Genomic DNA, 22,500 nt, shown 5'->3' with positions numbered 1-22,500 from the left:
CTTTGACTCTTGCGCCGTGATCACAGGACCACCGGATCGGCAGTTAGAAGATGCGAAATTGGGAGCTTCAGTCGTATTTTCGCGGTGGTATTTCTAAATCAGCCGAAGCAGCAGCAGCAATGTCTGATCGCACAGGGTTTCGACGCCGCGTGGCTCCCTCGGCTCGCTTCGCTCGACACCTCGCTCGCTGCATGCGCGCCAACTCGCACTCGCTGTGTTTTAGAGGCCGAGCCCGAGCCCTTGCTCCCTGCGTTCTCCATTCTCCCCCTCCCTCTCGTTCTGTCTCTGTCTCTCACCGCCATGGACGCCGCAGCCGCTGCTGCGCCGCCACTGCCCGGCGTGGGTGTGTGGCCGTGCCACCATGAACCACCCCGCGCCAAGCTAGTCCGCCCTACGCGCGCGCCAGTCTCCTGAGGCTCTCCTCGCCCCGCTCCGCGCCGAGCCACGCGACCGCCATGGCCGCCAATGCCGAGCGTCGCGAGCGCGCGTGGACAGAGAGCCATGGGCCTCCTCTGCTCTTGACGCTAGCCCCAACGCTTTCCACTACCAGCGTCGTCCCTCCCACGCCACTTCATCAGCCGGAACCGCCACCGTAGCGCTGCCGTTGTTGGAGCCATGGCCGCCCCGCCTGCTCACGTGGCCGGGTCAACTCGGGCCGCCTTGGGCTGAGCCGAGCTATCCCCTGGGTGCGCGTGGCCCTGCTGATGCTCCACCACCACTCCACCGCCGCCGACGAGCCTCCTTCGGCCAGCAACAGCAAGTCCGGCATGCTCCTCTGCATTTAATTCCGACCAGGGGTCTCAGGCTCAAATTTGACAAAATGTAAGGGTCTAACTGCGAAGTCTGTGACTCAAAGGAATAGTGCCGATAATGACCTATTTGCAGTAAATTTGTTGAATCTTTGGAAATTCATAGTAATTCATAGGAAATTCGTAAAATAGCAAATGAGGACTTTTTGGAATCCTTGTGAAATTGTCTATGCATTAGATCTATAATATGGCATGTTTTAGTTTCAATATTTTGCGGTAAAAATAGATTTGTGCAGTAAGGTTGTAATGCTAGTTGAATTTGTTATTTTCCATAACTGCAGATCTAGGGCTCCAAATGAAGTGAAATTTTTGTGGCATGCTACTCATGTGGTAGTTGATGTGTGGTAAAAATTTCATGAGTATTGGATGAAGTATGAGTGAGTTATTGGTTTATCTTGCTCTCACATGATTTCTTGCTTTAGCAATTTCTCTTTTTCATAGAGGTTGCTATACATATTCAAATGGAGTGAAATTTGTACAGTAGACTATTGAGAGGATATGTGAGCCACTGTAATTTTTATAGAATTTATTGTATAATTTTGGTATATGTTCATTAAGTCACCTTGTTATCTAAAATAAATTAAGAAATGCATTAAAAGAATTTATTTGGTCATGGACACTAGGTTTTCTGGTGTTCTTTAGTCATGTGTGAAATATTGGTAAAGTTGGTTTTGCCTAATTATGAATTTGCAACATAAGTTAATAATTATTTTCTTGCCGATGTGGTTTATGGACAGATCTGGGAACTTAGCAAAGTTCTTCATGACAATGTGCTTTATTGCAAAACTTGTTTATACAAAAGTTGTAGATAATTTATGTATCTAGCTGCTGTTAAAATTTGGTATCATTTGGCCGAGTAGTGTTTGAGTTACAACTGTTTAAAGTTAGAATACAGGATTTGTTGCTCTCTGTTTTGTATGAACCAGTTTCTGTAAAGGTATAATTTTGACCTACTTAACTTGGGAATCATGCTGTGATGGTTATAGATGAAATGTAGATAATTTCATAATCTTTCCAAAATGTCTTCTTGCAAGTCATTTGGATTTGTGTAACTCCAGTTATAGCTAAATCTTGTAGCTACTGTTTGCATATCCAGAAATTGACAGATTCCAATTATAGTTGTTTGCTTGTATATTGCTAAGTGTGGCTCATACCTTTGATGATGGTTGAGTTAGAGTACCTGAGATCTTGGGAAATTTGTGTCATGCTTGGTGTTGTAATCTTCTTTGCTATCGTGGGATGATAAATTGTGCGATATTTAAAGTAGGCAATGCGAAGTGCTTGTGCATGTTAATGTAACCTTGTGCTTGTCTTACTTACTGCATGTGATGCATTGTCTATTGCACTTCCATGTATTCATACACTTGCATATTGCATCTCATCTAGGTATGCTAGATGCACCACGTGAAGGATGCGATGTTGGAGCTAAACCCGAAGATTTGGTTTGGTGGATATATCCCGAAGATGGAAGGACTAAGCAAGTGCTAGGACCGGAGATATCACCATGACGGTGCAAGCTAACTGAACTGACTTGTGTCGCATCCCAGGCAAGCCCCAGAGCATATTCAGCCTCCTAATTTCTGAAATGCAGTTAAAGTATTATTGTTACATATATATTGTTGCATTAAGTTTAGGTGCTGGGTGCAAACACTTGCTGCATTGGTTATCCAATCATTGTCCAGATATTGATACCCTGAATCCTATGTAGCTCAGGCTCGTGTAGTGCTCAGCCCTGCTTAAACGCGGTAGAAGTCAGGTGGTTTCCTGTCACCTGCGAGATATAGGAATATACATATGGCACGGTTGGCTATATTTGCTATCGTGGAAAAGAACCTGTCTTAATTTGAAATGAAGACCGGGCGGAGGCATGCCAATTTGTAGTGACTCCTTCTGTGTCGCTTAAGGACTGAATCTTGGAGCCTTTCCTGTTCATGTTGAACGCATGCCTCTCTCTTAGTTGGCCGGGTCTGGAGACCGACCACGAAGTCGAGTAGCTCACCTTAGGCCGGGAGTCGATAAGTATAAAGTGCGCCTCGGAAGGGAGCCATAGGCGTGAGTCCAAGGGCAGGTGATTTAAAAGTCCTGATCGTCCTGGCAGAAGGGTAATCCCTGAGAGTGCTGGCGCTGATCGAACCCGCGAATTTGGTTGCTAAGTTGTCCCAAAGGTGACCCACGGCTACCCTTGCAAAGTATGCCAGGGTGAGAGTTAGGAATACCCCCTCAGCTGAGTTGTAATTCGATTCGAGTCGTCGTCTCTCCCGGTTAGTGAGAACTTGACGGGCTTATCTCCAAAGTAGATACACTAAATAACATAATGGTTCAGAAATGATGATATGCTGATGACAGCCTTATTATACCTGCTCTGATTAATATTGATTGCTCCTAACAAGTGAGTGCTCTAGTACAGGTGCTAATCTAGTGGACAGGTAAATGATGATAAACTTGATGCTAAGTTATATTGGTCACTATATTCATAAGCTCTTTTATGCAACTGTGTCAAGCTAGCCCACCTCATAAGTCCTTGCATGACCCTTGGTGTCCTTTATTTCTGGTTTTGACGGGTAAGTCTAGCTGAGTACATTCTCATACTCAGGGTTTATCCCACCATGTTGTAGGTGGAGTTCTCGGCCTGTGAAGATGGTGGCTAAATGCCGGTGGCTCGATGATTCTATAGTTACTTCTCATCTATATGCTTTTGTCGGATGATGTCACTTATGCTAGCAATGTATTTGGAACATATATCAATGTAATCTTTTGAAAGCTATGTTGTTTTCACTAATCGATTTTGAAACCCAAACTGGTACTTTTAATTGTGAACCTAGTTGTAATATTATTTCCGCTGCAACCCTGTGTATGTGATGTGTATTTGCTTAATCACGCGATCTTGGTTGTGATGTTGATTTATCGAGATCTTTCGGGACACTCGGCGGACTATCGGGTTTATATGAGTGAAAGTATGCGCGTGTCAACGTGTTAGCGGGGACAGCCGTACTTGATCTTGTATAAATTGGGCGGTTCTGTTACAGCTGGCATCGGAGCAAGATTAAGCATAATACTATCATGTACATTGTTTTAAAAACAAAGTTTTGGTTTTAAAAAGCCTATTTTAACTAAAACTTTAGCTACAGGCAAATTTGTCAAAAACTAATTTGCAAAACTATGCTAGCGACATCCTCCTTTATGCCCAGTTAAGGACTATTAGGTGGCTATCTAAGTACTAACATGGGGGTTTTTACTTTCGTCGTCCATACGGCGTGCTATTGTATGGATGACATTCGCTTGAATGGTAATGTATGGATCAATTGTCTCTACGCCCAGGTAAGTGTGAGTTGTGAGAGCATGATCGTCTAATTGTCGGTCTAGGGGAGAGTTAGCTATGGTTACTGGAATATTTACATGTTACACACATGTATATATGAAGGTACTTAATTGTGGGTATATCTATTGGGTAGCTATGGATACTGAAGTATATATATCTGGGGATGTATATATGGAGAGTATCTTAGTTTACTGCTTTCATTGTGTGCTTATTTATATCTTGTGGGATGGGCTGCAATGAATTTGTCTGCAGGTACGCTAACCACGAATGCGTAGATTGAATGTAGCTGACGACTAGCTATATATCGAGAGAGTACGTGCTATGCCACCGACATAGAACGTGATTGCCACTTAGGCTGACAATTTTGTGAGGACGAATAGGACGAGCATGCATCATGATTGTGCTTGTGCATAAATATGCTTCCCTCACCTTGTTCTAATAGTAAGTAACTTGTGATCCATGTGATGTTACTATCTTCCCTATGTGAAGCTAGCCAAAATGCCTTGTCCCATGCTACTTGAATAGCTATGCTTGAAGTTAGTGTGTGATTAGCTTTGCCTCGTTTGTTGGCTTCCAAAGGAAATAGATGATGAGTTAATAGTTAACAAAAAGTTCACCCCTTTGAAAACTAAATTGCTAAATGTAAGTAAAACTTGTTTTGTAGAGATATCCACCTACTCAGTAAAAAGGAAACAAAAGATAACAGTGCCTTACCACCATGTTTTGCCTAATATGTGTAGTGGTGCTGTTGTAGGTGACTGCTTGTTATGTACAAGCTTTGTGCTTTCGTAATAGCCATTTAAGCTAATTGGATTGAGTGTTTCGAAATGCTCGCTTAAGACCATGATGTAGGCGTGGATGCTCATTATCTAGGTAGTGCCGTAGTTGTCACCCTTTTGTCCTCGGTAAGCATATGAGTGTGGAAGAGCGCTATCCTGGAGCAGCGTCCAAGTTTTGGTGATCTTATGGTTGTCGTCTCCAATTAAGTTCTCTCTTAGGAGCCTGAGCCTATACACATGGTTGCTAGCCCTTGAATGTTGCGCTACGAAGACCTTTATCCATGCCTTTGCTTGACCTTAGGCCCTAGCTTAGTTTCCTTAATTACTTGCATGTTTATGGTTGTCCCGCTCCTGTGTGGGAGGACCCTGCTGCAAAAATCCTTGTCAGACCTCATTGCTCTTTCTCCTACAGATGATCTGGTGCAACGCTAATCGCTATCTGCCCTGGCTTTGGAACCTTTTTCCTCGCAGATCATGTCATTGCTTTATCGACTCAATCCCTAGTCAGCACAATGGCTCTGTCCCTCGAATCTCGTTTATTTTGCCTCCAACCCGTTCAAGTCCCTGGATGTTTATCAGTCTTGATCTCATGTTGTTGCTCGACAAGACCAAATCTCATGTTAGTCTTTATCTGGTAATCACTTTGGTGGACATGAGGCGTATATGGAAATTAGGCAAGAAATCCACTGCTCAGTTGTCTTTGGCAATTAAGCTATGTTCTCTTACGCTGTGTTTTGACCTTCAGATCGCATCCTTGTTAATTCCTAACCTTGTGACTATCCTTGTTTGCTATCCCTCTTTTGCACAATTCTTGTTCTTACAATCTAATTGGCGCCACTGGAAATTTCACTTTGGTTGTATGTTCAGTAATGGTGCCACAATTAGCGATCTACGATGCCGCGATGGAACCTAGGGCCTCCTTGTGGGCGGCCGACGCATGGTTGTGCTGCTGGGTGCGCGCTGGTATCGAGGTTTCTAGTCATGATCCATTACCGAACTGTACCGATGTGTTATTTTCACGTGAGCTCTTCCTTGGTTATCTCTCCATATCTTATCGAAGATCCCTATATCAGACCAAAAGTAGTAGAGCTTCCTGTTGAAGTCACAAAAGGATAACCTTTGAAGAACTAGGTCACCGACATAAACATTAACCGACTACAAGAGGTGGTAGACAAGTGACTCCACTTGGTTGTCCCAGTATTGATGTTCCGTCACCTAGTGAACAACTTATGTCATCATTGTTGGATCAGAAAGGCATACAACACTTAATGTTGGACAAATGGTTAGTCGGAATAAGAATCGAACGTCACATTATGATTATGACCTGGCTATCCAAGTCTTGACTATTATGTGCATGCTGATCGCACAGTCGAGATCAACAATCTCTAGTGTGACCCCTTGTCTACTGACTTCGATGGCAACCATCTGTTATGCATTAATCACAACTATTGTTGGCAAGAGTGAAGGTTGAGAACTTCTAGTGTTAAGAGACAACTGATTAGTTACTAGTAGGAAGCTTAACCTCCGGCTAGGTGATAACTTTTTGCTAATTATGAAGGCCAGAGCTCACAAAACAATGTTAAGCAAACGAACAGCAAAACCGGTCATCGATGCTAGTACTAGCTTCCTTCTCCAAGCCCTATGTTGTCAAGTCAAGTCCATCTTGGACAATCACACAGATAGTGCTGGATGCTATATCAGCTAAGTAAAGAGCTAGAGAGAGCACGTTCCTAGTTTCGGTCAGCATCGTTATGTATATGGTGCTATCAAAGGATTGTTCCGGATTCTATTGGATGAGGCACAGAAGGATAATAAGATACGTTCCCTTATCTCTGTAGGACAGTCCCTCCATGAAGAGTATGCTTTGTGTTCCGAAAGCATAGTCACAAGTCCAATGCTTGTGCATAGTCAAGTTGCTTGTCTAAATCAAACGATTTAAGTTGTTTCCTGAGAATCATATATGGAAAATCTTAGTCTACATCCTTAGAGAAAGGAGCTGCTGCTGCTGCTATACAAAGAGATCGAGAGTATAGAACACACACCACAACGTATGAAGCAAAGAAAGAGAAGAACGAGAAATCTGTCTAGATTTTAAGGTACAGAACCGAACATCTTCAAGCCAACGATTAGTGACTCAAACGAAGTTGGATTGACCCCAAACTTGGTGATCTCCTTCCTTGCTTAGGACCCTTCAATGTCTTAAGTTGGTTTGAGTATTGGTTGAGTAAAACATCGGATTTGAGAGATATCTTGTCGGCTTGGTTTGCTGCTATTTTAGAACAGAGCAGTTTTGGTAGATGAATTGTTTGGATGGTCAAACGGTGTCTGGTTGAGTTGAATTTTGGTGAGTAGTTAGAAGACCCATGGATCTACATTCCCACCAAAATTTGTGCATATTGGAGCAGTAGTTTGTGAGATATGAATAGAAAACAAAAGGGTACAGAATCTGCAACTTCGCTGTGACTACGATCATCCTTTGCATTAGACGGTTGTGTTTGTAATTCATGCCAAGAAATTACAACTTGTAGGTGTATTGCTGTTAGGCAACCCTCCATACCCTTGAGGAGACTAATTGCACCCCTATGTGCCTTGCTTTTGCCCGCTTAGATCAGCAATGCTGTGAGCAGTCAAGGTGTTCTAGAAGTCAAATTGTGCCCTTGCAATTCGAAAGTAATTGGAAAGGTGTCAAACCATAGATTTTTGGATTATGGTTTTTGAGATATTGATTGACCTAAGAATGGAAGCCACGACGTCAAATATAGTTTAAGAAAGCTGGTTTTGCTACGATGCAAGTCAACCCAACTTGCTGTGCAACTGCACCACGAAGGCAAATTTTACTTAACCTGCTTGGTAGTGAACTAGTCCCTAGTTTTGTGATTACTTGCAACTTGTGTTGCCCTCCAAGCCTCGCTAACATCCTTCTGCATCAATGGTTCTCCAATGCTGACATGCCTAAGGTGTCTTCCATGTGTTTTACCCAAGGGGTTGTCTCAGATACAACTCAGATAACTGTTGCCGTTTGGATACGAGAATTCCCTTAAATAATGGTCGTCGAAAATGCTGAGTCAACAGAGTCAGCTATCACATTCACCGCTCACTCAACTGACTCAGGTAATACAGTATTGTTATCAGAGAAAGAGCACTGCACACATAGAACATTATGTAGCTTTCCATCAGTGGACATATGAGTGAGTGCACCGCTACAACCAGTTTGGATATTGGTTAACTAGCTTCTCATGCCCTCAAAGGATGTTTACCCCGTCTATGATCACATCCTTTATGAGAAGTTGTGCTCAAGCCACTTTAGTAGAGAACTGCTTTTCAACACTTGGGAACAAATATAGCACCGTTGCAAGGAATATCCGTCAACCGACTGCGATCTAGTGCAAAGTCCATAAGTTCTGTGCTATATCCACTAGGGAAGTAGATGCTACAAGTATTTAGTCTACGTTTGTATAGCTCTTCATACATCGAGGACGAAGTACGTAGGACAGTGCTATCTTGGATTCCTTCCAATGTAACAATGCTTTATGGACGCCAACGAAGGAAATTCTTCAGCCAACAACTTACGACGAAGAGCAAGTATCAGAAAGTGTCGTGACCAAATTAGCCTCTCTGATACTTTGAAGTTAAGTAGTCTAATGCTATCACTGATGTTGGAAACTGGATGACAAGTTTCTCTTCCCATAAAAGTCTTTCGCACCGAATCTCGGGACGTGATTCCTTTAAGGGGGAGGGCTATAACACCCCAGGTGTTTATCACCAGTTAAGCAATGGATTTAAACTCAAACATGGCATCTTAAGTGGTGATGAAGATGTCAAGGTCAAACCTATGGAAATGAGCCCCAACCTAAACTTGGATATTGCACCCTTGCTTTACATATAGGTCTTTTCAAGATATATGCTTGGCTGGTGTTATTGGAATATCTTCATGTGTCTCACGTCAATACCCATCTATATGGATCACTGGAAAAGTTTCATGAAGTTTGGAATCAAAAAGTCACATGAAATGATAAGTCATATCTTTGCATTAATTGCTTTATCAAGTGGATGGAAACCTATGAAGTCAACCAAACCTTGCAACCTTGCCCAAATGACTCTATATGAACTCTACAACAAAAGTCATGAAAGGTTCAGGTTGAGCAGGTGGCCAGAAAATGCTCCAATAGATCAAAAAGGGTGATTTAAGCTTTATAGTGATGCGACTTTGACTTGGTTTGAACTGCAGCTTAGAGTGTTTGCATGGCAGTGGAACCTAAATAAAAGTTGGAGTCCATGTTATGTACAACAAACTTTATGCTTGGACCAACAGCTAGATCAGCTTGTAAGCAAGTCAAACCGAGGCTCAAACTTTGAATCAGCAGCTGTTTTCAGCACTTGAAATTTTTCTAAGTCTAGGAACGGGAATTTTAGTTTCAGGTTAGCTTATTTGGTGCTCTGTATATCCCAAACCAGGCCGAACCAGTTCATGAACTTTTAATAGAAGTTGTAGTACTCCCTTAGATATACAACTTGTATTACTGAGGTTTTTGCTTAAACTGCTTGGATTATGGTGTATAATGGGGCGAAGAATGCAGTTTCAGTCAGCCGGTAACTGAACTGCAGAATTTGGTTTTGAGGTACCTTACTTTGAAGATCCATATCTCCAAATCTAGGACGAGTTAGCTCTTGATCCTTAAAGCAATGTTGTTCAACTCAGAAAGATATACAACTTTGACTCTTGCGCCGTGATCACAGGACCACCGGATCGGCAGTTAGAAGATGCGAAATTGGGAGCTTCAGTCATATTTTCGCGGTGGTATTTCTAAATCAGCCGAAGCAGCAGCAGCAATGTCCGATCGCACTAGGGTTTCGACGCCGCGTGGCTCCCTCGGCTCGCTTCGCTCGACACCTCGCTCGCTGCATGCGCGCCAACTCGCACTCGCTCGTGTTTTAGAGGCCGAGCCCGAGCCCTTGCTCCCTGCGTTCTCCATTCTCCCCCTCCCTCTCGTTCTGTCTCTGTCTCTCGCCGCCATGGACGCCGCAGCCGCTGCTGCGCCGCCACCGCCCTGGCGTGGGTGTGTGGTCCGTGCCACCACGAACCACCCCGCTGCCAAGCTGGTCCGCCCTACTGCGCACGCCAGTCTCCTAAGGCTCTCCTCGCCCCGCTCTGCGCCGAGCCATGTGACCGCCATGGCCGCCAATGGCCGAGCGTCGCGAGCGTGCATGGACAGAGAGCCGTGGGCCTCCTCTGCTCTTGACGCTAGCCCCAACGCTTTCCACTACCAGCGCCGTCCCTCCCGCGCCACTTCATCAGCCGGAACCGCCACCGTAGCGCTGCCGTTGTTGGAGCCATGGCCGCCGTGCCGCCTGCTCGCGTGGCCGGGCCAACTCGGGCCGCCTCGGGCCGAGCCGAGCTATCCACTACTACAAAAAGCATTTTTAGGGGCGGCTGGTAACCCTTTGTAGGGGCGGTTTGGCCAGCCGCCCCTACCGAACCGTCTCTACAAATCATGCATTTGTAGGGGCGGTTCCCAGGCCGCCCCTACAAATCGATTTATAGGGGCGGTTGGTGATTGAGCCGCCCCTACAAATCGATTTGTAGGGGCGGCTGGTATTACGAACCGCCCCTACAAATCTATTTGTAGGGGCGGCTCAAGAACCAACCGCCCCTACAAATCTATTTGTAGGGGCGGCTGTAGTGCCAGCCGCCTCTATAATACCTGTTTGTAGGGGCGGTTCAATCTAGAACCGCCCCTACAGTACGTTTTCCCGCCAAAAAAAATTCAAATTTACAATTCAAATTCGACCAGAACTATTTGTTTCTGCATATCCCATCCAGCATCCGCGTTGCCGAATGCCCCGCGACCAACGTTCCGAACCGCGTTCGCGTTGCCGAACGCCACGCGACCAACGTTCCGAACGCGACTACAAGCACAATAGTATTATATAAAGTACAATTACAAGTCCAATTCGTAATGATATATATATACAATCCATCATTAAATATACAAATTTCATACACATTGTTATCAACGTCCTAGAGCTAGCCTTTCAGTCTCACGAAGGTGTTGGTACTGAGGATTTGTACCTAAGTCAGACTCTCGATCATGGTAGGCGCCTCTGACGTGTACAATCTGGTCCAATATGAAGTTGCAAAGGTCGCCGACGAGCTCTAAGAGTTGGTCATCCTTGTATGGGTCTCTTTTCATTCCTTTCTCTTCTCTCCACTACAAGAAAACAAGTTTCAGTTTAGTATTTCATACCATTTATGAAGTTTTTATACTACGGGTGAAGAGGTTCAAACTTACCCTTAAGGGGTGTCTCCTGTAGGCACCGGTGTTACTCATCATAGAACATATATAGTATCCACAATGTACACTCCCAGGCCTCTGCTTGGGGCACTGTGTGTTTTGCATATGAAAATATTAGGTAATGCTTTTGACAGCCATGTAACGGAGTACTGAAGAAGTAAGTTACACTTACCGCACATAGTGTTTTTATAGCCAGCTTTTCCTTCCTCGCTGGATCATGCCTTCCGTGATGATGAGAGACATAGAACCTAAATGCCCTGTTCGAATTATTTTAGCAAATACAACTTGTTAGTATGCATAAGTGAACGTTACAAGTATGTATACAGACATATAAGCTAATGAGGATTGTCGATATGTATACGTCTTGAGAATCGATATGAAGTCTTTGTATGTCGCCGGGTCCTTATCTATTGAATCAAAGACCCATGCCATGCTCTTCCCGACATCGACGGCTATACAAATCCAGTGGTTGCTGCATGGATTTAATCATAGAACTAGATAAGCTCTTTTACATCGAATAAAATATATCGAACATAGCTTTAAGTTATAGTTGAACTTACTCGAAGTTGTATGGTAGCCATATAGTAGAGTGTTGTTGGAGATTTTTGAAAGCCAGAGCAATGTATGCCGCAACCTTAAGGGACTCTTCCCTTAGCTTCGCACTACGGATGCGCTCTTTCTCCCGAAGAGTCTTTGCAGCTGCTAGCTCTTTGGCATCCAGTGTCCACCGTTTAGGGTAATTAAAATTTGTTTGGGCTATAGCTTGAGGGTCTACATACCCGGCTTTCACACTTGGCATTTGTTTGACAATGTGCACTTGCATTCTACAAATCACGGCGTGGGTTAGTTACAACAAAATTCAAAGATTACATTCATATCATATCGGGAGGACAAGGACTTACAGGCACCACGTGCGAATTAGATTCATCTCCATTTCTCCCAGGTGAAAGCATGTGTGCATGTCATTGAAGTCAAAGACAATTTTCCCGGCTGGGCTTCCAAATGTGCCGGTGGGAAAGCATGCTTGTATGATATCTATGCTCGTTGGGAGAACACGCAAGTACCAATCATGGAACCTTCTCATTCCAAGTGGTAGGCGCTGGATGTCCCGGTTTGGTAGGAAGGGCTTGCCTCTTTCATATTTTTTCGGGCAATCCTTTGACCATTCGATGGCATCAACATTTGGATACTGCTTTGCAATTTGGTGAAGTTTGCTACTGACGGCCTCCTCAGAACCCCGTGATGGGACTTTTTTAACTTGGTTTTCAGGCTTGAACTGATCATGGGAATACCACTTGGACACCGACGAGACGTCTTTGATCGGAACATAAACTGGCCTTATGTGGATTGGAATCTTCTTTCGGAGTTCCCATTCAGGCACGTCCTCATCTTCTTGTGCATCACCTTCTTCAGGAGGCACTCGTTGTTCATGTATCGGTTGTGCTTGTTGAGAAGACTGTGGCATCTCATGATGCACTTGCCCGGTACGAGCTAGAGAAGGTTGTGGCATCTCATCAGGCACATGCTCGATAGGAGGCGGGGAAGAATGTGGCATCTCAGGAATGTGGGGGTCACGAGACGGTGAAAATATCTCCCTGGCCTCAACAACTCGCTCCAAATTTGGGAGAGGGGGAGGCGGCGAAGAAGCAGTCAATATAATGTCCCGTTTGTGCCAGAGGATGAACTGCCCCATAACGTCTCCGAGTAACACCAGCCCCTCGGGAGTTGCGTAGTCTATCCTCCACTGCATGAACTCGGGCTTCACTGTATGCACCTCGACCCTAGTGTAGTCCGGCGGTATGTTATTATTGTGGTGTAAGCCACCTGGGAGGATGTGCAACACCCGTTGCCACCTCCATCACAGTGTTCTGCCGGCCGCTGAGAAACACCAAGGTGCAACTAGTAGGTTCCCGTATGAGATCGACTGAGGTTGTGGCTGTAGTGGAACCTTGGCTGCTAGGAACTTTCGGAGGGCTGCCAACTAATGCCAGTTCTCCCGGTGGCGTCACTAATATACGTGGCTCCATAGACATTCCTTGCTCCTCCAGCGCCTTCGCAACTAGAGCCTTCACTTGGAGCTCAAGACTAGTCTCCCGGTCTCGGCCATGTTTCTTGTACATGTGCCTGTCCTCTTCGAATCCTTGCTTCCAAGTCATCCTTTTCCCTAGCCCCCTGGTGCGGCCTGTGTGCTCCTTGTTTCCCAAGCCAAGGCTAAGCTCGTCCCTCTCTCTGGAAGGATTGAATGAGCCCTTCTCTTTGTCTTCAGCATATTTCAGTATCCTTGATACCGCCTCTTGGGTCTCCGGCTTATCAAACTTAAGATTACTGCCGGATGGTTCTGTACTCCTCACATATATCCAGTTCCTTGAGCGTACCTTCAACTTCGTCACATCGATATTCCCAGCAGCTGCGGCCTCTTCATCCATCTTTCTAAACTGCTCTTCCTTGGCATAGTAGCCACCGGGGCCTAGATGATGGTGGTGTTTGTTCCTCTTCGCTAGCTCGGTGTTACGAGCACTGAGCTCCAATGCCTCCGCTGAAGTCTTCTGAGCCACGAGCTCCTCCCATTGACTAGGAGTTATTTTGCCGAACTCGTTGAAGGGAGTTAACCCCTTTTGGATATACTTCGTGTTAAGCTCCGACCTCCAACGTCGCAATGACTCTCCCATCATCCTGATAGCATTTTTTTTACCAATTCGTGCTTACCCTCCGGAAATCTAAAATTGACCTTCAGCTGCCTATCCCATAGTGCATTCTTTATGTTCTCTGGTACCTCTTTCCAGTTAGGGATTGCTGGGTTCAATTTATCTCTTACTAGGGCCCCGATCGCATTACGGAATCGTCCTCTTAATTCCTTCGGCTCAAGGATCTCCCCTGCTGGCCCAACCTCCGTTATCACATAGCAAGCCTTATCTGGATATAGATTTCCTTTTCTATCCCCTCGTTTCCTCTTAGGCTTGGTAGTCGTGGTTGTGTCTTGAGTTTGTGGAGCAGAGGCATCGTGATCCGTCTCTGTGGTTGTTGCCTCTGCTCTCCTTTCCTCTACTCCGTCTTGTCCAGCGAGATGTCGCGGACGTCGACGTCGTCTTTTCTGAGTTTTAGGAGGGACCTGTATATAGGACAGGTCAAAGTGTTAGCAGAGGTAACACAGCCAAAGCTTTAGCAAAATTTACAAGCTAAGGCTTCTTCCCTACCTCCTCGTTCGGGTCAAAATCCTTGTCCAAATCTTCCTCCAGTTGGCCTCCTTCTTGCTTCAGGTGGGAAAGGATCCTTGGGACTTTCATATCCCTCTTCTGACTCATCATCCTCTTCTTCTTCGCCTTCAGCAGCCTCTCCTTCAGGGCCTTCCTCCTCGTCACACTCCTCCTGAGTAAGCATCACTTCTAGATCTTTTTCTACCTCGTTATCGAACTGTTCCTGAGTAAGCTGGTCCTCTAGTGCTTGCTCCTCAAGGGTTGGCTGCTCATCATGCTCGGGGCATCGAGCTGCACGGTCTGTTGTCCGCGACATTATTTCGCGCTTTGTTCTAAAAGATGCAAGAAAGTGTGCTTTAGGTACGCGAGAAGGTATAAGAAATCAAAAAGGTCTATAAACCAAAGTAGTCCTATAAAACAACAATATAAAAAAATGAGAAGTAGCAGTGGTAGAGGCCTCAGAAACATGTCAATCATCATCTGATCTTGAACTTGGAGCATCAAGGCATCATAACAGAGAAGAGAGGAGAAGGTAATGTAGGGGCGGCTGCTAATGATGCCAAGTTCCTCACAAGTTCTTGATCATCAGCTCATATTCCATATAATGTATGGACTTGGACAATTTCATCATCGGCAAAACAAAGGAGAGGAGAGGAGAGGGGAGATTTGGCAAAAAAAAGCAACTGCTGCTTAACAAACCAGCAGTATATAAGAGGAGTAGTAGGAGTAGTAAGAGGAGTAGTAGTAGGAGTAGTAAGAGGAGGAGTAGGAGTAGTAAGAGGATTAGTAGTAGGAGTAGTGGTAGGAGTAGTAGTAGCAGTAGCAGCAGCAGCAGCCACTACACACCAGCAGTATATAAGCAAAAAAATAGAGGAGTGGTAGTAGTAGAGTAAGAGCAGCAGCCACTTAGGAGTAGCAAGTAGTAGTAGTAAGTAGAAAGTAGTAGAGTAGAGTAAGTGTAGCAGTAGAGTGGTAGTAGTAGAGTAAGAGAAGCAGCCACTTAGGAGTAGTAGTAGGAGCATCAATGAAAGAAGAGCAGCAGTAGGAGTAGCAAGTAGAGGGAGGAGGAGTAAGAGGAGGAGGAGTAGAAGGAGGAGGAGGAGTAGGAGCAGGAGGAGTACTAGTAGGAGTAGTGGTAGGAGTAGTAGTAGTTAAGTAGTAGTAGTAGCAACAGCCACTACACACCAGCATAAGCAAAAAAAATAGAGAAGGAGTGGTAGTAGTAAGAGGAGGAGGAGTAGGAGGAGTAAGAGGAGTAGGAGGAGGAGTAGTAGTAGTAGTAGTAGTAGTAGTAGTAGTAGTAGTAGTAGTAGTAGTAGTAGTAGTAGTAGTAGTAGTAGTAGTAGTAGTAGTAGTAGTAGTAGCAGCAGCAGCAGCAGCAGCCACTACACACCAGCAGTATATAAGCAAAAAAAACAGAGAAGGAGTGGTAGTAGTAGAGTAAGAGCAGCAGCCACTTAGGAGTAGCAAGTAGTAGTAGTAAGTAGAAAGTAGTAGAGTAGAGTAAGTGTAGCAGTAGAGTGGTAGTAGTAGAGTAAGAGCAGCAGCCACTTAGGAGTAGCGAGTAGTAAGAGGAGTAGTAGGAGTAGTAAGAGGAGGAGTAGTAAGAGGAGGAGTAGTAGGAGTAGTAAGAGGAGTAGGAGGAGGAGGACGAGGAGGAGTAGTAGTAGTGGTAGGTAGTAGTAGTAGTAGTAGTAATAGTAGTAACAGCAGCAGCCACTACACACCAGCAGTATATAAGCAAAAAATAGAGAAGGAGTGGTAGTAGTAGAGTAAGAGCAGCAGCCACTTAGGAGTAGCGAGTAGTAAGAGGAGTAGTAGGAGTAGTAAGAGGAGGAGTAGTAGGAGTAGTAAGAGGAGTAGGAGGAGGAGGAGTAGTAGTAGTAGTGGTAGGAGTAGTAGTAGTAGTAGTAGCAGCAGCAGCAGCAGCCACTACACACCAGCAGTATATAAGCAAAAAAATAGAGAAGGAGTGGTAGTAGTAGAGTAAGAGCAGCAGCCACTTAGGAGTAGCAAGTAGCAGCAGCCACATGGTCGAATTATACAAAATCTCAGAACTGTACAACACACCAGCAAAGATAGGATAAAATCATGAAATTTTTAGGACAACAAAGATACTTAAATTATCTACAACTTTTATATTATCTAGGTTCACATAAAAGGTCATTTAAAGCATGAAAACATTTTTCTAACCAAAACTATACCAGCAGGAATTTTTTAAGCACACAAATCAAATGTTCTTTTATGCATTTCAGTACTCTTAAAGACAGGTCATTTAAACTGATGAAGCAATAGTTTAAAGGGTGGGGGCTCAATCTTCAGGGGGAACTTAGAAAGCTTAGGAAAGAACTTCAAGAAGAATTGATTACTCTTGAAAATTTAGAGGAAACAAACTCTCTTTCTACAGACCAGTGGCAAAGGAAAACCTGGATTATCAGTGAAAATCTTAGACTTCTTAAACAAGAAGAGCTATATTGGTATAACAGATCCCATGAAACATGGTTGTTGAATGGTGACCTAAACACCAAATATTTTCATAGAGTTGCTAGTGGAAGAAAAAGGAAAAACATGGTTGTTGAATGGTGACCTAAACACCAAATGATCATTCAGACCATCAACTACTAGGTACCACCAGCAGAAATGAGCCAATAGCAGCAGCTAGCTCATAGTTACAAGGACAGATTCAACTTTCATTGAACAACAGACATTTTAAGATAGTGGATAGCTGCAGTTTAGGTAACTAAAAATGTTGGCATGCAACATCCCAAGCAATAAAACAATCAATGTTGCCATAACAGCGACAAGCAGTTCTTTGAAAAAAAAATAGTTCCTAGCTAGATGTCAGTAGCAAATGTCCTAATAATATCATGGTTTAGTTTTGTGTATTGCGGAAGAGAAACCTTTAATAGATACATATCTAGCATACACAGCGGCAGAAATTTCTAGCACAACAATAACCCCTTGGAACCTTAACCCTTTTACCAGAACAGAAAGAGTGCAGGTTAAATCATGATGTACAGCATAAAGAGTTAACAACTGGCACAAAATGGAGGAAATGCTCAACAGATGTATGGCAACCTCAAGAACAAGCCAGCCTACTTCAGAATGACATCTAGCAGGCAAAATTACTAAGAATAGATCATGCAAGATCAAATAGCTTCATGGTTTTCACGAATCATTTTCACCATAGCCTTGAGTGAAGTTGCATCAAACCAGATCTAACAGCTTGATGACCGAGCAGTTCTACTAGATTAACACACAAGCTATTGAGCACACTCGCAAGGCAAAGCTACCAAGAATCACCAGGCGGAGGCAGGGGCGGAGATCACCTGCGCGGCTTGTGGCAGGCGGGGTTGAGCTCGCCCGTGCGGCGCAGTGGGGCCCAAGGGTGGTGCTGGGAGGCGGGCGCCGGAGCCGGCAGTCGTCAGCGTGCGGGGGCCGGGCGCGGGGCGCCGAGAGCCTGCGTCGTCGGCGTGCGGGGGCAGGACGTCGGGGGTCGGGCGCGGGGCGCCGGGAGCCTGCGTCGTCGGCGCGCGGGGGCGGGCACCAGGGGCCGGGGGCGGGACGCCGAGCGCCGAGGGCTAGGTGTGGGCGGGCGCGGGACCGGCTGGCGGGCCGGCAGCGTGGGCAGCGGTGGAAACCCTAGGCAGCCTGACGGCAGTCGGAGGAAGAAGACAGCGCCCAGACGATGACTCCCGTGCGCTACCCTCCAATTTATACTAGGTATCATTTGTAGGGGCGGTTCCTGATCTAGCCGCCCCTACAAATACATTTTTAGGGGCAGTTCTTGATCCAACCGCCCCTACAAATATTTTTTTTAAATTATAAATTCTATATTTTTTATATCATAAAAACACAATTATAAATTCTACATTTTGTTCAAACTTTTCTCAAATGAAAAAATGGACTATATAAGTATTGTAGATCTTGATGAGATGAACAACCTTGTTATTCAGAGTTTTTTCATCTGAGGTCATTTAGTGTCTCATTTGAGCAAGTTTGACCAAGTCAAATTTGGTCAAATGAAAAAACAACACTTTGACTCTAGTATTATGAACTCTAAATAACTTCAAATTGAAAAGTTTTGAATACCAAGTTTGATCATCTCAGCAAGATCTACAATTGTTGTTTTGGTCAACTTTCCATTTGAGAAAGTTTGGATGGTTCAAATTTGTGATTTTTAAATTTCGACGCCTACAAACTAGTTTTCGGAACCCTAGGTTATCTCAAATTGAAAAGTTTTGAATACCAAGTTTGTTCATCTCATCAAGATCTACAATCCTTATATAGTCCATTTTTTCATTTGAGAAAGTTTGAACAAAATGTAGATCAAATTTCACAAGTGTGTGACATAGTTTCAGAAAGTCTATATGAGATTCAAGAATTTGTGACTAGTGTTTGATAAAACTTTCTCAAATGGGAAAATAAGCTATGTAAGGATTGTAGATCTTGATGAGATGAACAACCTTGTTATTCAGAGTTTTTTCATCTGAGGTCATTTAGTGTCTCATTTGAGCAAGTTTGACCAAGTCAAATTTGGTCAAATTAGTGTCTCATTATGAACTCTAAATGACTTCTGGATGTTGCAATAGAGTGGATGTTCAAATAGAGTCATCTGGATGTTGCAAAGGGTAGTCTCACACACATGCATAAAATGTAGTATCACACACATACAAAAATATGTAGTCTTACACACGTACACAAATATATAGTCTCACACGCATGCATAAATGAAGCCTTACAAACACACACAACTAGCTAGCCCGCTGTAACGACTTTCCCATTGACACCTTTTCGTTCCCATGGCATTATATCTTTGGGGATGTTCTTTTCCACAACACTGATCTTCTTAGGAAAGTCTATGAATAACGGCATCTCATCATAGTTATTGTAAGCTTCAACATCGTCCACGCCATCAACTCCAATAATGTGTTGTTTCCCGGAGGCAACCACGTGCTTTGTCTTCTTCTTCGGGGGGAGGTTACTTTGTGGGTCAGACATATAGAAAACTTGTGCGACACGTGAAGCGAGCACCCAAGGGTCATCTTGGTAGCCTAGATTCTCGAGGTCCAGGACTCTCAATCCGATCTCGTTCAGTTGGTGTTGTTTGATCCAGCGGCATCGAAACAGGGCCACCGTTATATCCCTTCCATAGTCAAGTTCCCATATCTCTTCAATGATGCCAAAGTATTGGATCTTTCGCCCTAATCCATCGAGAGCCTCTATTCGAACGCCGCTGTTTTGGTTCACATATTTACTATCCTTTGCGTGGGTATAGTACGTGTACCCATTGATATCATAAGTATTCCAAGATGTAACTTGTCTCGATGGCCCCTCCACCAACCTACTGATGGTAATAGAGTCTATGGTTTCTCCAGGCGGTATGTTTTGGTCCTTCAACCATATAGTTAGTCGTTGCTTGTGCTGTTTCATGACCCAATCATCCGAACGGCCATTTCTCTCCGCCATAATGATAGCCAAGTGTTCATCAATATACGGTTGCATCAGTTGTGTACTCTGCAAGACACTGTAATGCGCCTGACTCACCTCTTTGTAATCATGGTCGATGAACACTTTTCTACCACTGGTGCCCTTCCCAGCCAGCCTACCCTTGTGACGAGAATCGGGTTTACCAATCCCTTTCTGTACTTTTAGGTACTCTTGACAGCACTCGACGACTTCTTCAGTACTGTAACCCTCTATCATGGAGCCCTCTGGGTATGCTCGATTATGCACGTATCGACTTAAAACCGACATGAACCGCTCATAGGACCACATTTCATGCAAGTAGCAAGGGCCAAGCGCCTGTATCTGATGAACCATGTGAATCATGAGATGTGGCATTATATCAAAAAAAGCAGGAGGTAAACACATCTCCAGTTGGTTTTGTGTCTCCACCACAAATTCATGTAGGTCACTCAGCTCTTCCTTGCCAATCGTCTTCTGTGAGATCTTCGAAAAGAAGTAGCACATGCGGGTGATGGCCATTTTCAAGAACTCTGGCTTTATAGCCCTGATTGCAATAGGTAGAAACACTGTCAGCATCACATGGCAATCGTGAGCCTTGCAGTGTGTTATTGACAAGTCCTTCATCGACACTAGCTTCTTCACATTTGCTGAAAACCCAGTCGGGACTTTGATCCCCCTCAGGAAAGTGCATATAGCTCTCTTCTCGTCTGGTGTTAGGTTGAAGCACGCCGCGGGCAGAGTGTATTTTCCATTAGCCTCAGGTACCGGGTGAAGCTGTGGCATCATGTTTAGCTGCACCATGTCTTTCCGTGCTTTCAGACCATCCTTTGACTTGCCTGTGTCCATCAAGGTAGCAATGAGACTCTCAAAGACATTCTTCTGTACGTGCATAGCATCAATGGCATGGGGGACCTCCAAGTCTGGCCAATAAGGTAGATACTGAAAGAAGATCGATTGTTTCTTGAAAGGTACGCCTTCGATAGGAGGTGTGCTTCTATCTCTGTTCGTCCCATCTGGATTCTTCTTTCCATAGACGACGCGTATATTTTTCACCATTCTGTACACATGTTCTCCGTTATGACGTCTCTCCGGAGGGGGTTCAATCTCCAGGGCGTTGTCATAAAATCTAAAGAACAATTTGCTGCGGTACTTGTGACTTGTCTTTAAGAAGCGTCGGTTCCTTAGGTAAACTATCTTCTTGGATGCATCCAGGTACACCCATGTAGTACCATCCAAGCAAACCAAGCATCCCGTCTTCCCTTTGATCTGTCCAGACAAAGCAAACAACGTGGGGTAATCATTGGTAGTAACAAATATTATTGCTCTACATATGAAGTCCTCCTTTCGGAACTGCATCGTACATCTGCTCCCCATGCCTCCATAGTCTCTCCATTTCTTGCATCAAGGGCTCGAGGAACACGTCTATATCAATGCCTGGTTGTTTAGGGCCAGAAATAAGAATAGTGAGGAGAAGGTACTTTCTCTTCTGACACAACCATGTTGGGATGTTGTACATGGTCAAGATCACTGGCCATGTGCTGTGGTTGCTCATCCTCTCATTGAAGGGATTCATTCCATCGGTGCTCAGGCCAAACCGTACATTCCTTGGGTCATCGCTGAATTCTTTGTGCTTCTCATCAAACCTTTGCCACTGACTACAATCAGCCGGGTGTGCAATCTTATCATCATCCACCTTGCGCTCATCATCCCACCATGTCATGAGTGCGGCTTCTTTAGGGTTTAGGAACATACGTCTCAAGCGGTCGGTCACTGGCAGGTACCACATTACCAGGGCAGGAATTCTTCTCTGCTTTGCATCGTTGCCTAATGGAGTGTCCTCTGGGGGCTGAGATTCTTGTACCACCTTTTTTGTACCCTTCTTATTCCTCTTTTTCCCCGTGGATGGTTCGTCCCCACCGTAAAGGTCATTGTTCTTGTACCGGCTGGCCCCACACCGGGGACATTTATCCAATGACTTGAACGTTTCACCACGAAAAAGTATATAGTGGTTGGGGCATGCATGTATTTTTTCAACCCCCATTGTCAATGGACTTATGATCTTCTTCGCTTGGTATGTGTTGGCGGGAACTGAGTTTGGTTGTGGCAGCACCCATGACAGGAGATGCAATAGATCATTGAAACTACAGTCTGACCAGCCGTACTTAGCCTTCAGGATGAGCAGCTCAAGCACGAAACGTAGCAATGTCCAATGTGTCGGACAACCCTTTTCAACACCATACACAGTCTCCTTCGATGCTTTTGTCACTCTTTCCAAATTTTCTAGACCTTTCGGGCTATTTAGTAAAATCTCTGGTCCAAGGGTTCGAATCATGTCATCTAAATCATCTTCAACTCCGACACGTGCTCCACCATCATTATTGGCACCACCTTCGTCGTTACCATCCCAACCACCAGCATCACCACCTTGTTCATTGCCAAACTCGAAATCCATTTGTGCATCAAGCTCGGCTGAATATTGGGACAGGGATTCTATGGTTTCATCGTCGTATTCCTCCTCATCCTCGTCGTTAACAATAACCGTTTCACCATGATGAATCCACACTGTGTAGTCCTCAACAAATCCTCGTATAATCAAATGTGATCTGATGATAGTCACATCTGTCCATGCCATACGGT

The 22,500-nt window shown here is 44.6% G+C and overlaps 1 protein-coding gene across 1 annotated transcript; it reads right to left on the bottom strand.

Moving 5' to 3' along the window:
- Positions 1 to 10,812: 10,812 nt before the first annotated feature.
- LOC136485089 (uncharacterized) lies at positions 10,813 to 12,387 on the bottom strand. The gene is made up of 6 exons (XM_066482035.1): positions 12,103 to 12,387; positions 11,761 to 12,024; positions 11,562 to 11,672; positions 11,373 to 11,457; positions 11,198 to 11,290; positions 10,813 to 11,116 (listed from the first exon to the last, which is right to left on the bottom strand). The coding sequence occupies exons 1-6, from the start codon at positions 12,282 to 12,284 to the stop codon at positions 10,919 to 10,921; spliced, it is 933 nt and encodes a 310-aa protein (XP_066338132.1). The 5' UTR covers positions 12,285 to 12,387; the 3' UTR covers positions 10,813 to 10,918.
- Positions 12,388 to 22,500: the final 10,113 nt, after the last annotated feature.

The sequence above is a fragment of the Miscanthus floridulus genome, chromosome 10 (genome assembly GCF_019320115.1).
Source record: "Miscanthus floridulus cultivar M001 chromosome 10, ASM1932011v1, whole genome shotgun sequence".
In the NCBI taxonomy this organism is placed as follows: domain Eukaryota; kingdom Viridiplantae; phylum Streptophyta; class Magnoliopsida; order Poales; family Poaceae; genus Miscanthus; species Miscanthus floridulus.
The sequence above is the reverse complement of the archived record's forward strand: the minus strand, read 5'-3'. Positions and strand labels throughout refer to the sequence as shown.

Coding starts and splice junctions, on each gene's coding strand:
- LOC136485089 (XM_066482035.1), bottom strand. CDS start 12,284: ATGAGAAGGTTCCATGATTGGTACTTGCGTGTTCTCCCAACGAGCATA. Junction 12,025..12,102: donor CTAATTCGCACGTGGTGCCT/GTAAGTCCTTGT, acceptor CGTGATTTGTAG/AATGCAAGTGCACATTGTCA. Junction 11,673..11,760: donor TGGCTACCATACAACTTCGA/GTAAGTTCAACT, acceptor AAATCCATGCAG/CAACCACTGGATTTGTATAG.